General features: G+C 43.7%; 1 protein-coding gene and 1 non-coding gene across 4 annotated transcripts; one reads left to right on the forward strand and one right to left on the reverse strand.

Moving 5' to 3' along the window:
- Positions 1-446: 446 nt before the first annotated feature.
- Positions 447-519, forward strand: trnat-ugu. Its single transcript has one exon. It is a non-coding gene; the product is annotated as a tRNA-Thr (tRNA).
- Positions 520-5,005: 4,486 nt separating this feature from the next.
- Positions 5,006-15,479, reverse strand: ino80c (INO80 complex subunit C). Of its 3 annotated transcripts, XM_035389781.1 has the most exons (9): positions 14,903-15,000; positions 13,676-13,742; positions 12,967-13,150; positions 12,378-12,864; positions 12,165-12,182; positions 8,985-9,098; positions 7,339-7,450; positions 6,479-6,546; positions 5,006-5,908 (listed from the first exon to the last, which is right to left on the reverse strand). In XM_035389781.1, exons 3-9 carry the CDS (start codon positions 12,984-12,986, stop codon positions 5,777-5,779), a joined length of 951 nt encoding a protein of 316 aa, XP_035245672.1. In that variant the 5' UTR covers positions 12,987-13,150; positions 13,676-13,742; positions 14,903-15,000; the 3' UTR covers positions 5,006-5,776. The 3 variants fall into 3 exon arrangements, with proteins under 3 accessions (XP_035245672.1, XP_035245680.1, XP_035245688.1); XM_035389789.1 differs by lacking the exon at positions 13,676-13,742 and having other exon boundaries at positions 14,903-15,037; XM_035389797.1 differs by lacking the exons at positions 12,165-12,182; positions 12,378-12,864; positions 12,967-13,150; positions 13,676-13,742 and having other exon boundaries at positions 14,903-15,479.
- Positions 15,480-15,568: the final 89 nt, after the last annotated feature.

A 15,568-nucleotide genomic window follows, 5' to 3' on the forward strand; every position in this document is an offset into this window, starting at 1 on the left:
ATCTGGCGAGACACCACGTTTTGTTGGAGAAGCATGGATATCCACACTACACATAATATTAAATGAGTCAGCATTCGTCCACTTTGTCTTTGAAGGTCCCTACTATCAGCCTGAGTGTGTTAAATGACACATGCTGTATAACTGCGAGCCTCAGTACTGCAGCTCACCGATCTTGTAAACTGGAGGTTGTGACTTTAACATTTCTTGACTGGTTGCCTTTGTTTACAATGATTCCACCCCAAATGAGCTTGATTAACAAAATAAATTATAACCTACCTGCAGAGGGATTACTTGGTACCTTCTCATATACTTGAGGAGCACAATTTACACACTAAGGACACTCCCTTGCTGGGTGTTTCCGCCCTGCCTGACATTTTCTTTTCCGTCACCTGTTTTACTAGGGTGTGTTCTTTTTAAACCTTCAATGAGAGAACAGGAGCGTGTAGGGCTCCATAGCTCAGTGGTTAGAGCACTGGTCTTGTAAACCAGGGGTCGCGAGTTCAATTCTCGCTGGGGCCTGAAAGTCATGAGTGCTATTTTGGACACAGTGGTAACATGTAACCTTATAAATGTCCACAATCCCGACCCTGGACATGGAGGACTTTCCAAGCCCAGGTTATGAGAGGTTCAGGCAGCTTGGAGCCCACGTGTTATCACTCTTCAAGGATACTCGCTGGTTGATCAGGGACCCATGAACTGCATGTTAAGCTGCATATGAGGGGTCTTCCTCCAATTCCACTCTGTGCAAGCTTAGCTGCACCAGCTTCAGATCACTCTGCAGCCTCTGGGCAATTTAGAGTCTCCCATTAGCTGAGTGTTTTATGTCCTCTTTAAAGGAAACTGCAGGCCCGGAGATATACCAATCACATACACATCTTTACATACACATCCCTTTGCAACACATTGTGCTTCTGCCTGTATTAGTAGCTCACAGAACAGGAACAGCTTAATAAAACTAGAGTTTCTTAAACTTTGGCCATGGGGGCATAGGGATAGCTGATTTTATTGCAGTTAATTACAATCAATAATATTAATGAGCAGTTAAGCACACCAGTCTAGAATTTATGTTGTTGTAGTTATCTGCAGTTAGTTCTTTAAGAAAGAAACCGGAGGTGCTTTGCACAATTAAAAGATACAGTTAAAGGTTTATATTCTAAAAAGTAACATCAATATTTGAACTACGATCAGATTCACTAAGATGCTCACTGCTATTTTAAATGTTTCCTCTAACCACTTCCAGAACTGCCACATACTATAGTACATGACTTCATAATGCAAGGCTTGCATCCTTATTTATACAAAACAAATTATTTTTGGGGGATAAACAGCCCTCCAAGATGGTTTTCTTCAAGCGATAATCATGTTCATCATTAAAGCTGTCAGGTTGTCACTCTCCACCATTGAAATACATCAACACCACTTCGAGTTGCAAATAGAGGTGCTAATCATCATACTTATAAAACAGATGAAACCGTAAACTTTTTTAAAAAACTTTAAAAAAAAAATCATAAAATAAAATTTTACCATAAAAAAGGTTTCATTATATAAAAATTATGCAAAATACATAAAATATAACCAAATTGTGCATTTATATCACAGAGGGAAAATTAAACAGGTCAATTATTTTTTACTAGGGATAACTTCCTAAGCATCTTTAATGAAATATTCACTGCAATTTGTATCATCACTTACCAGTACCATTGCTTTCTTGAATTAGCATAGTTTTCATGTCTATTTTTAGATCAATGTGCAAGTAATTACATGTTCCTCTATGGAGTTACAGCAACAATACAGAACATTTGTGAAAATTACAGCAGATTTCTTGTGTTGGAACTAGTAAAGCCAAGCAGGGTTGGTAAGCACCTCCCCCCACTTTGGCTCATCTTTGTCTTGACTGTTACACAGAGAGCAACAGCTAAAACAAGTCAAATTCCTTGAGTAAATAAAAACACACTTGGCCAAAAAAGTCTGATTTTAATTCTGAACTTGGATAAGAAAACCAGGTTACTGCAGGAGACTGAAATGTTGTGCCAACAGGTGCACAATTCATTGTGGATAACATACATCCAATGTCTCTAGAGTATTTATGGGGGCAGCATGCTAGGAAATGCATATCCTTTAATAATTTTACAATAATCACTTACCAAATGAGTTTAGGTGTTCAGCCTGCTATGGCAGTAAAATTCCCACTATACAATTAATCCATCCTACATCTGAGTGGCTAAGCAATTCTATTCCCGCCCCCACATTGTTTTCCAATGCCATCACTTTTCTTTAACCCTCCTGTTATGTTGCGGGTCAAATTGACCCTTTTTAAAGTTTGAAAATCTAGGAAAAATACTTAAAATTATTTTTTCAGTATGAAACTTCTTCTACTGGCCTTAATTAGTGTAATCAACATTTTAAATGAAAATGGTTCATTTCATGTATTTGCAAACCCCCCCTGTATGGGGATTGACCCGGGAACATTTTTGCTGTACCTAAAAAATGAACAGAACAGGAGGGTTAAAGACATACTAAAAAAAAGAAGAAAAAAACCACTGCCGATTAAGCAAAACAGACCTTTAGATCTGTATGTAAATATAAATGCCTTTTTTAACAGTGCTTCCTTGAATGAAGTCATCCTACCAAATTAGATCAGCAGATGGCAGCACAGTAAAGAAAGCACAACAATGCTAGTGCTCCCCTTCATTTTCTCCATTACTGGCCCCACTCCAGAGCAAAAGAGCTCCTGCCATGGCTGATCTCCACACTTTTGTCACAGGATGATCTATTTTAATCTTAATTATGGTGGAAGTATGTTTCCGAAGCAGTGCCAGAAAAAAACTGCGCTGACAAAGACTTTAAGCCCTGGCTTCTTAAATTAGGTCTGTCTTGCACTTTGACTTCTGTAAGGAAGGAGAGCCGTATTTTGAAATCTGCAGACGTAGCTCCTGGGTGTCCATATGCATTTTTCTGTCCTCCGGAGAGATCTGCTAAAAAATGCACAAACCTTCTGCAAATACCTTTTCGAAAATACATAAGTATTTGGACATAAGTTGTTTTGGCGCTGTGCTGCAGCACATTCGATTTGAATTTAAACAATGAATATGAGGTTAAAGTGCAGACGGTCTGCTTTTAATGAGAGCATACTAGCATCCATAAAGGGTGACCTGTGTATGAATTACAGCCTTTTTATACATATGTATGGTCATTACTACTGTCAGCACCACACTTGGCAAGAATTATTTTAGTAAACATGCTGGCTCACCTGCAGCTAGAGGACTGCACTCAACAGCCAGAGCCAATATTCATTAGCAAACACAGCACAAACGAGCTGACGGTCAGCTCAGTGCAGTCCTTCCCTTTCATTCGATACCTCTGTCTTGCGAGTGTTTGCCTTGGATTGGTAAAGCCTGCGGCCAGTGGTGAGAAGAGAGTGTAAGGGAACATTTTAAATGCGATTGGTCCTGGCTGTTTCCACAGTAACAGTTGATGGCATAACCAGCGCCAAGGGATGAATTTGTGAGTGGTGGAATGTCAGAGACAACAGGGATCAAAATGGCAATGTAAGATCAGGGCAAAGTACTCACAGGAAAATTAACAGATCCTGTCGGACTCTTTTTCTGATATCAGATGCCTGGGTGTCAATCACCAATTAGGCTGAATTTATGAACATCAAACACGGACAATAGAGGATCTTTTATTTAAGGCCTTGAAGGAAAACCAGCATGTGTATGAGCAGACAGCTACGCAAATGTCTGAGCGCTTCAAATTAAAAGACGAATGGCACCTCAGTGTAACTAGGCCAGCATGAGGAGCTTCTAATTGGCGCCAATCAATTCAATCATAGGAGGAACCTCAGCAAGGGAACCACAGCATGAGAAGGCACTGGCCAATCAATGCCATGTTTCTTTAATCAGGTCAGAATTAATAAGTACAGCAAGCCTGCCCTTGTAAGGCCAAGAAAATGGAGGAACACTTCTAATTGGTCAAAATGTGGAGAGGATATAAAAAATGCCAGGCTTCTGTATATGGCAACTCGCTGGTTTATAATGACAAGTAATGATTGAATCACATCCACCATGCCGAAGAGGCCCTTTAATTATTAAAATCAGCACTACAGGAAGGGCTGTGATTCAATAATTCAATTCTTCACCTCCTGTTAAAGTAACTAAAGGTCATGATTTAATCTAGCTGCCAAGCCGGTTGCCCTCATCTTTGACTAACAAATGTGAGCAATCTTTAATTGCATTCATGAACCTGGTGGATGCATGATTTGATTAAAGGTGAATTCTCCCCTGTGAAAATAAGATATCGGGCGTTTCACACATACAAACTCTTAACCACTTCAAATACAAAAACAGCGTGCTAATAAGATTCTGTGAATCTCCATAATGTTAATGGGAGATGCACCCCTTGATCGTGGACAACAACATAGTTTAAAAAAATGAAAAACTAACACTTGAAAGCCTCCAGTTTCCTTCACCAGGAAAAACAGGCCCTCATGTAGGTACAAAGACAAGCAGTCAAAAACAAGAGTCACAAAGCTGAATTCATTAGTAGAAGTGGTGGTCTGAAGTGTCCTTCGCTTTGGAGGGTCCGCCGAGCTGCTTGGCAGGGGCAGCTCATCACCTCCACGGTCCAGCCGGCTGCGGCAGACAGCAGCGGCGACTCGATTCACTCGATGAAAACCCTCTCCGCTCCGCCGGAGGCACATCCTGTTCCCTTCGTGCGTACAGGCGCGGAGCGCTCTCAGCCGAGGGTCTGGGTCGGCTCGGCCTGAGTGCCAATTAAACCTGCTGCCTCCACTCCCGGCTAATCCCCCGCGCCGCGCCATCATCCAGCGTCTGCAACGAGGGCGAATATTCAGCACCCCGCAGCACTCTCCCGAGATCGGTACCTTCAAGCGGGGCGGGGGGAGGGATTTCTGTTTTCCTGTTCCCGCTGTGTACAAACTGAATGGCAGCTGCCACTTGATGAACAGCTTCAGATCAAGTTACAAAAAAAACGAAGGGCGAGGGAGAACCGGTACTTCATTTAATGAGTAGAGAAGAACAAGTGGGACTGAGATGCAAATTAATAACACATCAGGACAGGATATTTTAGAATTTTTGCTTCCCAGCCATTGCTCAACACAAATGCAATTAAGCGCATCAAGTACAGTTTCCAAAGCAACAGGCAACTTTAACTAGTTACAATAAAAATGATAAAAATAAAATCTGTATTCAATTATCATTACCACGTTCAGCCAGTAAAACAATCACCCAGCGTTCTGAGTTATCAGCCACAATACTTGCCAGTGTCTAACCTTAAAGGGTAGGAATCCATTCTGAACTCTTCATCCAACAATCAGGACCCATCTTACAGTCATGTGTTTAGTCTGGCCACAAAATGTAAAAACAACAACTGGCAGGAATTAACTGTCACAAGAAATTTGGTCTGGAAGACATTTAACCCAGCTATCATACAGCAAGTGACCATTTCTCCATTTGCTCAAATCATTAGCATAAAAGAAACTGAAAGATCGCAGCAGGTGGTCAAGGAGAACACAGTGAGACAGTGTCCTGACCGTATATCTAACCACCTGCACAAGCAAATCCCAAAGCACTGGACAGGACAATGACACGCTACCCCCACTCAAAATGTGGAGGCATTTCTGACGCTGTCATTTATTAGTCCTTTTCATCCGACTTGGGGAACAAAGATCATTGAATCGCGGGTTTTGTGAGTAAAATTCAGCTGCGGTCACTGTTCTTAAACTTGGACTGAGTGCCCGTCGATGGAGCCCTGCCACTCAGGGCACGATGCAGGTGGCCTTGCGCAGCGCCAGGTAGCCCGTCACCACGTCTGTGGGCAGCAGGCGGATGTAAGAGAACTCCTCGCTGGAGGTGAACCTCAGCTTGGTCTGGGGGTCTGTGTAATTGGCCTGGAGACACAAGATAAGCATAGTCAGTGGCTGCACCTGCAGCACCTTACCACCAGGAGGGGCAGTTCAGCAATATTTCAGTCCTCTTAGTTCTACTTCCTTGCCTACAAGGAAGGCCCAGATGTATTTGCAGGCTTGACCTTCAACGCACTCTCTACCAGTCAATTTCAGGAGAGAGCATCATGCTCGACCTCTAGAGCATACTGACTGCTGGAGGCGGACTGCAGGCATCCAATCCACCAGGGGAGCATGCCATTGCACAATGAGGAGAGGAATAACCTCCCAACTGGAACTCTCCCTCCCGGAAAGGCACAGCTAATTTTGGGAATCCTGAGCGGTCAGCACTGGGCCCTGTAGATTACAGGTCATGGGCCCTGTTTCCTGCACAAAGGATTAGTGCTTTTCCGGGCATACATCTCAGAAGGCCCAGAGCATTGACCGTTTCCCAGCATGTACCCAGCAGGTGGCTGGATAAAACTGCATTTTTAGGGAGTTCGCCCTGCCAATGAGAAGCCCAGGAAAGTGGCTGGTCAGGGGCACCCTCCTGGGGAACAGTGGGGAGTCACTCACCGGGAGCCCTGAGATGTCAGAGTACTTTTTAGCCGGCTTGAAGGATGGAGGGGCATCAATGCTGTAATCTGCAAATACAGCACATGACAAACAAAATGAGCTCTTGGGGGAAACATATTAACAGCCATGAGAGTCCTTTGTTGATCCTCGATGCTTTTCCAAGAACCACAGGCATTTCCCCATGAAAACATTCAATCCTGTGGACATGGTCAAAGGCAGTGGTTCTCTTTCCTGGTCCTGGATGGCCCCATGTTATGCTGGTTATCATCATTACTTATGCTCAACTGATCTATAAAAGCAGTAGATAACACAGAAATTGCTTCCAGAATCTGAATTTCTAGCTTGTTTTAAAGAGTCTGCAGCTGCCCAGGACCAGGGCTGAGGACTCCTGGCCTAAAGAATATAAATCAGTATGTCTCTGCAATAACAATCAGTCAGCTTGTGACAAGAATGCTCTGTTACCAAGCTTTTGAAAAAGCGGAACTGTCATCCTCAAATTTGACATTCAGCTGCATGTTCTATGCTGAACTTCCATAAACACAAGTTAATTTAAGGCATTATCATTTTAAGGCATTAGAAACGGTAGCTTTCTCTTTTGTGAATCAAGTCTACCGTACTTTATTTAGCACTGAAACCTGCTATTACATTTGAATCGTCTGAATAAGCTGTTGTTCACCCCCCTGGATGAGACTGTCAGCCAAAAGGATGAACAGTGCTATAAATAGTACAGCCAGACGGCTTTTGAAGGTCATGGAGGTTGAGGTGCTGGAGGGTAGAGCAGAGTATGGAAGACGGTGACGGGGCTGACGCAGCACGTCCCCCCTCCCCCCCGGCCTCTATTAGCATCCAGGCGCACGTACAGTTTGGGTCACTGAGCTGCCAGGGCAGGGCCCGCTCAGCGGCCAGGATCTGCTTCAGGTTCTTCCAGGTCCGGTTCTTCTTCCCCGCCGCTGCCCCACCGATCCCAGAATGCTGTGGGAGAGAGGAAGGAGCGAGGTATAAGAGGAGGAGCAGAGCGTCCGAGTCTGCGTGGCAAACTCTAAACACACCGCTGATGAACCACCATCAGCGTTTCAATAAAGGCACAAAATAAGGGCAGGAAAAGGCAAAAGCAATATACAATATACAAGAGATGCACCTGAAATTCAGGGGTTCAGTGTTCACATCGAGTGGAGACCTAACCCACTGTTTTAAGCACACTGGGCAGGGGCATATTCCAGTGTTCGTGGATGTGAGCTTAACACTGTCACTATCGCCTACCACCTGACCTGTCCCGATGTGCCAAGAGGTCCGTTAACGGCGTCGCCTGCAGCGCCTGACCAGACGCTGCTCAAATGAGGGAGCTCGGGAGCAGCGGCCGTAAATCGGGCAGATTTTCAGGGAGTACGGAGAGAGGCAGCCAGAACAGCAGAGCATAACACTCAATGTCTGTCGTTTGGTTTAACGGCCGCTCAGTGCCCCTCCCACCACCTTGTTACAGCGATCCGTTCCACTGCGATCGCAGACAAGCCACGCTGGCAGTAGGGAAGGACAGACTGCGCCTTGCATTACAACACTTTACACAATGAGCACTGCACCAGCTCTTTCACCTGAACAATGGGTAATTTGGCACAAAAAATATATTTTTTAAGGATTATTTTCTAGCTCAAGTTCCACGGGAAGCTCTAAGTGCCAACAGCTATCTCTCGAAGATACAGGGAAGGCACTAAAAACTCATGGAATGCTATATGTCTTGTGACTGTCAGGCCACAATCGCGTGGTCATCAAATTCCTTCCTTGCAACAGCACCTGCGGCCTTGGGGGCACTGCTATTCCACATGCTGTGCCTGTGACACAGCATGTGATTGGACACCTCCTGAACCACGCAGTTTAGCAGCTATCCAGCAGTGAATGATTAAAATTTAAGGAATCCCCATAAATAATGCAATGGTGCTTAACCCAGTATTTGGTTGCCTTAACAGTCACAGCACTGATCCGAATGAAGCATCCAGACTGGGGCTTCCATTACAAGGATGAAATGCTGAGAGAGGCCGCAAGCCTTTAATATCACTAACTGATCTGCAGGACTGCGTTACAGGAGCCCACAGGTGGTAGTTAATGCGGGAACAGGGTACAGCATCAGGCAACCCACGCTCCGCCTTAAATCTTTCCGTGAAAGGGAGTACACACCAGCTCATTTCCCATTTCTCCTGTGTCATCAGAGCTTCAGAAGCAACCCACAATTTCACACTCTTGCAACGCTCATCGCTGAGAGAACCAGACTACCGAGTTAATGACCGTTCTTGAGGCAACGAGCTGCCAGGGGGCAATACCACCATAATGAGGCATGCTGATTAGACAGCTTCCCTCTAGAAAGTGCCACAGGTGACCGAAAATGGAAAATCCAAGTGAAAGGGTAACATCGTTTTAAGGTGACCATCCTACTCAGCTGCCTCTACGCCAGTCTCCTCCCACTGTGGCCGGTCAGGCAGTGTCCTTAAACTCCAGCGCAGAGCGTTGCTCTTACCACAAAGCTGGGGTCCTTAAAGGGCAGGGGTTTGGCTGCGGGCTCCACAGCTGCAGGGCCAGGGTCTGAAGAGCCGGCCATCTTCGGTTCTGTGACCGAATCCACTGCTGCCATCTAGAATGAAAACAGGCAGCATTCACCAGGGGCCTGTATCACGAAGCAGAGTTAGTGAGCTAGCTAGATAATTGCACTGAGTACTTAAGTCCATGTTCCAGATTTGAGAAGGTTCTCAGTGTTACTCAGTGCAATTATCCAATGACTTTGTAATCCGGCTTGGTGATACAGGCCCCAGCAACTAGGGCTGGGCTAGTTGTAGCAGTAGTAAACATTCAAACGTCAGAGGCAACCTGAAATGCTTCGGGGAGAAAAAAAAACCAGCGATATCTATTGGACGTTGATAAGACTCTCAATCAGCAGCAAGTACAGCTTCCATGTGATCATGTGTGTGAGACCTACCAGAAACAACATTTATAATATGCACTCCCCTTACGGGTGAGGCTGGAAGCATATTTCTAGCTACAAACATTTGATCTTGAGGAAAAGAAGCAGGCCCACTTTCAACTCTAATGTTGCCAGTATGCTTTATATTATGCCTTTTCTAAAACATCTCACATTACACGGCAATGATAATACCACAACTATTGTATGTTATCAAATGTACTTAGACAAAACATATATATTATTAATGGCCTCTTTATAGTATGAGAACCAGGGAAGCAAATCAGATACAGAAGCATTGTATGCAAGTGCTTTCAAAATGGAGCATGCAGCCAAAGCACTAGTTCTCAGTGCAGATTGTGCAGCAGGGGCTGGGTGCACCCTTATCAGCTGACAGGCACGCTGGTCTGTCTGCAAAAACTGACGGGATAGGCTCACGTTTGTGTGCAAGAATTTACACAAGCAACAGCGATTGTTGTGCCACTAAATAAGGAAGCAGATAACTGCACATACAACTTACCACATATAATTATGATGTAACCACTGACAGAACCTCAACCACAGCATATCAGCCTTGATGCTGTTAACTAGTAGCATCTTTGCCGGTATCGGTAAGATTCACCATATGCATTGAGAGGTTTATAAGGTTTAACGTGTAATGTTTGATCTAACTGTAGTTTCATTCCATTGTATCGAGTTCCCTTATGTTCAAGACTTGGCTAGATTTTATATGTAACATTTACATATATATGTCAGCTCCATAATATTTGGGACAGATACATTTTTCTTTGATTTGGCTAGGTACTCTGCAATTATTGATTTGTAATCAAACAATTCATATATGGTTAAAGGATACCCTTTAATAAATGCTGAGAATGTATCTTTGTACACTTTGATTTCACCACATAGAAATTACAGCACCTTTTAAACAGATATATTATATGTGAAATGACTGCCTGACATCTGTGAACCATAGACATCACCAGGTGCTGAGTATCTTCTTTGCTGATGCTCTGCCAGACTGTACAGCTCTGCCAGACTGAATTGCAATCATCTTCAGTTCCTGCTTGTTTCAGGGGTCAGTTGCCTTCGGTTCTCTCTACAGCATATAAAACACACATTCCGTAGGATTCAGAATGAATGACTTGGCCAGTCAAGAATTTTCCAGTATTTGCCTTTGAAATACTCCTTTGTTGATTGAGCGGAATGTCTGGGATCATTGTCTTCTCGTAGGATGAAGTGCTGTCCAATAAGTTGAAGCATTTGCTTGAACTTGAGTTGACATTCTGCCAGTCTGTCAGCTGTCACATTACAAAAGAAGACAAGTGAGCAAATACCAGAGGCAGCCATACACGCTCCAACCATAACACCCCCACCATGTTTCACAGATGGGGGGTGATTTGGATCTTGGGCAGTTCCTTTTGGCCTCCACACATTGCTCTTGCCGTTACTCTGATACAAGTGAATCTGTCCACAAGACCTTTTCCCAGAACTCTGCAGGCTTTTAGGAACTTCTAAGCAAACACTAACCTGGCCAGCCTGTTTTTGCAGCCAACTAGCAGTTCGCATCTTGCAGTGTACCCTCTGAAGTTCTGTTTAAGTCTTCAGCAGACAGAAGTCACTGACACACCCATACCTGCCTCACTAAAAGAGTTTGTGATCCGTCAGACAGTTGTTTGGGGGTTTCCTCTTCATCATCTTGAAAATTCTTCAGTCATCAGCTGTACAGGTCTTCCTTGGCCTACCAGGCCCTTTGCGATTACTGAGCTCACTAGTTCTTTCTTCTTAATGATGTTCCAAACAGTTGAATTTGGTTAGCCAAAGGCCTGGCTTATGTCTCTTTTTCCTCATTTCTCAGCCTCATAACAGCTTCCTTGACTTTAATTGGAACAACTCTGGTCCTCAGGTAGACAGACACCAATAACAGAGCCCAAAGGCAATCAAAAACCTGACTAAACAGAAACACTGGTGAAGCCATGTCCCCACCATTATATGCCCTGAAATGGGAGGATACTATGCATAAAAAGTGCTGTTATTTCTACATGGTGTATGTATAAAAATACCCTTGATAAAAGCTGAGAATCTGCACTTTAACCACAGGTGAATTGTTTGATTAGAGTACAAAGCCACATCAAGAAAAAAAAAATCTGTCCTAAGCATTATGGAGTTCACTGTAAATTCCTAAAATGGAACATAAAATGTAATGCATTATGTATCCCCAAATATATTACAATGCATGCTCATAACTAGTTGCAATGACAAATTGATGTTAATTCATCATGTCTGCCATTATACCGAATTACAAGGATTTAATCCAAACAGTGTTCGTTGGCCAGATATACAAAAAAAGGGAAATTATTTGTAAAGCTATGACAAATACAAAATTACATGGATTCCCAAGCAGTAGACCAAAATTTAAATCTAAAAGCAGTGAAATGCTCTTTTGACACTGAAACACCATGAAACCATTAATCAGACCTACACAAGACTGAAATATTTGGAGCCAAAAAAAAAATTTTCCCCACTGGTGGCTGACAAACAGCTCAGGTGCCCGGCCAAGCAGAGAACAAAATGTTTCACAGAGATGCTGATGGAACATTACATCAAATATGTGAAAAGCACTCAATAACCTTTAACTGCTTCACCATTCCACTGACGTCCTTTTAAAATGAGTCAAAATTTCCAGTTGAACTAATCTCAGAGTAACAAATTAAACATTTGTTATGGACGAGTGAATTTTACCTTTTCAGTCATCAGCATCTGGGTAAGAAAGAATGAAGAAGAAAACAAACAGAACGAACATTTATTCAGAATGAAAACAATACAAGTACGATTTTCAATCTGCTATTTCAACAGAGAGGGATTTTGAGTGGAATATTAAGTGTAGTCATGCTCATCTAAATGTTCGAGAGTGTATCCAGATACAGACATCTGGGTGCACAGTCTGTCCCTCACCAGGTCGCCTCTCTTTTCGTCTGGCCCAAGGGGATCAGGTGGGGGCAGGGGGCCCATAACTTGGTTCCTAAGGTTGGGGTCAGGCTCCACGACGTTGGCGTTCATTAGGCAGACGTTGTGGATGAAGGCGCAGGCGGAGATGACGCTGGGGGCAAAGTCTGGGTTCACCTCCATGGCCTTGAAGAGGGTGGACCTCCACCTTGTTTTCATCATCCTGAAGCTTTTTTGGGTGACGGAGAGCAGGCGCGAGAGGTGCAGGTTGAACCTCTCCTGGGCTCTCCCCTGCAGGGGAAACTTGTAAGGCGTGATGAGGCAGACTGGCTCCTCCAGGCACGGGTATCCGTCATTGCCCACTATGACGAAACCCGGGGGTGGGTACCGTGTCGCTGTGTACAGGGGGCTGCTCTTCAGCACCTGGCTGTCGTGTACCGACCCGGGGTGCCCCACAAAAAATGTCCAGGAATTATCCTGCGGCATCACAGACAGCCTGAAACCGGATGGAGAAAGACAGAGTGTCGTTGATGTAGTCCACGTGGCAACGGCTCCCAGACGGCTTCACGTGCATGTGACAACAGCCAATGGAACCCACCGCCTTGTTGAAGGCCGCATTCCGGGTAAGCTCCCCAAAACTCTGCCCAACGTTGACCATCTCCTCCTGTTTGGGCAGGGAGATCACCTTATCCAGGTTTTCCATCAGCTGTCTGGCGATGTTGTGCACGACCCTATGCGTGGTGCCTGCGATTGAGCCTGGTGTATATGAACAGGCGACATGCCTAAAGGGAGAACATTGTCAATTATTAAATCTGTACCATCTAGCTTTAAAAACATTTAACATTTTTTATCACCCCCTTATAAATCACTTCCCAACTTCCCAAAACTATAGCAACAATTTGTCTACAGGGTTATTTGGGATTAAAGGCAGAAATTTGGGAAACAGAAATTCTAACAGCCACTAAATCCCCCTCCCCAATTTTCAAAAAGGATTACACATGGAAATAATGAAGAACATGGATATAAACAACATTTTAAAATTTCAAGAGATAAATATAACTGGTTTATGGAGAAAAAGTACATTTTCTTTAACAGGGGCACAAATATGTTTGCTATTATTTACTCAATGTTCAACGCAAAAATCACCACAAAATAAATTGCCTCATGTAACAAAGCATTTGAATACAGGTGCAACATTGTTCAGTGGCATGTTCTTTGCACTTTTAAAATAGGAGTGAGTCACAACGTTTCATACAGAATTACACATTTAATAAATGACCACATAGATTTTGGAATTTTATAAATACCTCTTATTTTGTCCGAAACTGGGATTGCATGTAGTCTTCTTGTCGACAACTGCGGAGGGTGCGCTTGCTGCAGATATTGCATTAGAGATAACGCAAACACTAGTAGTGCAGCTTCTTGCATGGTCTTTGGAACAACTCCAACCATGAACGACAGCTTGGGGTGATGAATTGTTTCCCAGATTTTAAACTTTTAGTTCCACCCACTACCAGCGGTCCTTTCCAAGAAGCCAGGCAAGTGTGCACTTTGTGAAGAGGACATGATTCCAGGAGGCTGATCAAGACCTGTTAAAAAGTCACTGATGCGTTCTATACAATAGATACAGATCAAATCCCAAACCCTTTAAGAATTCACGTTAACAGTAAATTCTCAATGAACCATGTTAAGTGGCCAGGCTCGCCCTGTAACCGCCCAAGGCCAGGATCAGGGGACCACTACAGTTTCCAGTTGGGGACAAATAACACGTACATGAAGGGAAGCTTGCAGCATGACACTACCATTACACTGTTGACATTTAGCAGACGCTGTTATCGATGGAAATTAAATTTACATAACTTCAGCTTCTTTTTTTCTTACGTATTATCCATTTATACAATTGGACACTGAAGAAATTCAGGTTAAGTGCCTTGCTGCTCAAGGCAAGGGTATAAAGGTAGTGTCCTACCTGGGAATCAAACCTGCGACCTTTAGGCTACAAGCCCAGTTACACATATAATACCTACCTATTATATAAACATTTCTGAAATATGCTCCATAGTTCTCCGCCAAGTCGTAAAAATAAATTGGGAGTCGCGAGTAGGCAAATACAGCTACAAATTATACCATCCACTCAGTAATTCAGAGCCAATTCCTATTTTCAATGGTCGTTTCGTTAAAGCTAGAATTAAGCTTGCTCTTTTAGAGGTAATTAGCTTCAGTTAAGCAACCGATCTCAACGACGAGCAATTACTGGCACAGATCTGAAGTAACTTTGTCACAAAAGAACCAAATACACAGCATGCGGGCGCTACCCAAGGAGAACAACACTAGCAATAACCCCTGCATTAGTTTGTAGCAAACTCGCCTCTAGTCAACTTTAGCTAGCTAGCTAGGTAAACTTTACCGTGGCTTAAGGGTTAGCGTCAGCGAGGCAGCACTACAAAACAGAGCCCCAACAACACTGTGGGTGGAGGAAACGCACGGGGTAACGTGAACTAGAAACTAGGCTAACGTGAAAGGGTAGTTCGTACCTGTGGTGGCTGTGGTAGAGGCTCAATCATGCTGGCAGAGAAACATAGTTTCTTCTTTTTGCTACTGTTGCCGCTGACCAAGGCTGGAGAACTGTTGGCCGGGCTTGCAGGTCGTTTCTTCCCTTTGGCCTGAAAAGACGGATTTATCGCAAGTGTTTTGTTGCTTGGACTTGGTGAAGGGCTTGCCACTGGCTCCGCTACTACCACAACACCTGATATTAATGATGGTGAAGCCATCTTTGCCAATTTGTGTCAATAGCCTGTCAACATGTTCATTTCATTCATTTAAATTAACGTTGACTAACGAGATATTATTTTACTCCTGCGCTTCACACGCAACATATCAATGCTGACAATACCAACATCCTCTTCACCCGGAAGTAGTTAACGTCCCATCATCCAGAAGTTACATAGGGAAATGTTAACGAATTTCTAGCTGTACTTATGAGCTACAAACGACCAAATGTTACACAATGTTCAGTATAAATTCTCCAAATGACCATAGTAATTTAGCTGCAACAGTATTTTAATTTAGGTTTTCCACTTGCACACTCGGCGTTTACTTTCACGGAGCCTCAGGACAAAGTGTGCGTTTCATTGGTTCGCAAAGCGCTGTGATGACAGGTGATAGCTCTTGGCAACATATATAGCCTACGATAAACCCTG

This window comes from Anguilla anguilla, chromosome 1, assembly GCF_013347855.1.
Source record: "Anguilla anguilla isolate fAngAng1 chromosome 1, fAngAng1.pri, whole genome shotgun sequence".
In the NCBI taxonomy this organism is placed as follows: domain Eukaryota; kingdom Metazoa; phylum Chordata; class Actinopteri; order Anguilliformes; family Anguillidae; genus Anguilla; species Anguilla anguilla.

What these genes read in the sequence shown, in the direction of transcription:
- ino80c (XM_035389789.1), bottom strand. Translation starts at nt 12,986, where the DNA reads ATGCGGCCTTCAACAAGGCG. An exon ending in TTAAGGACCCCAGCTTTGTG is followed by an intron (nt 7,451 to 8,984) that starts GTAAGAGCAACG and finishes TCTCTCCCACAG; the next exon opens with CATTCTGGGATCGGTGGGGC. An exon ending in CTGACATCTCAGGGCTCCCG is followed by an intron (nt 5,909 to 6,478) that starts GTGAGTGACTCC and finishes TTGTGTCTCCAG; the next exon opens with GCCAATTACACAGACCCCCA.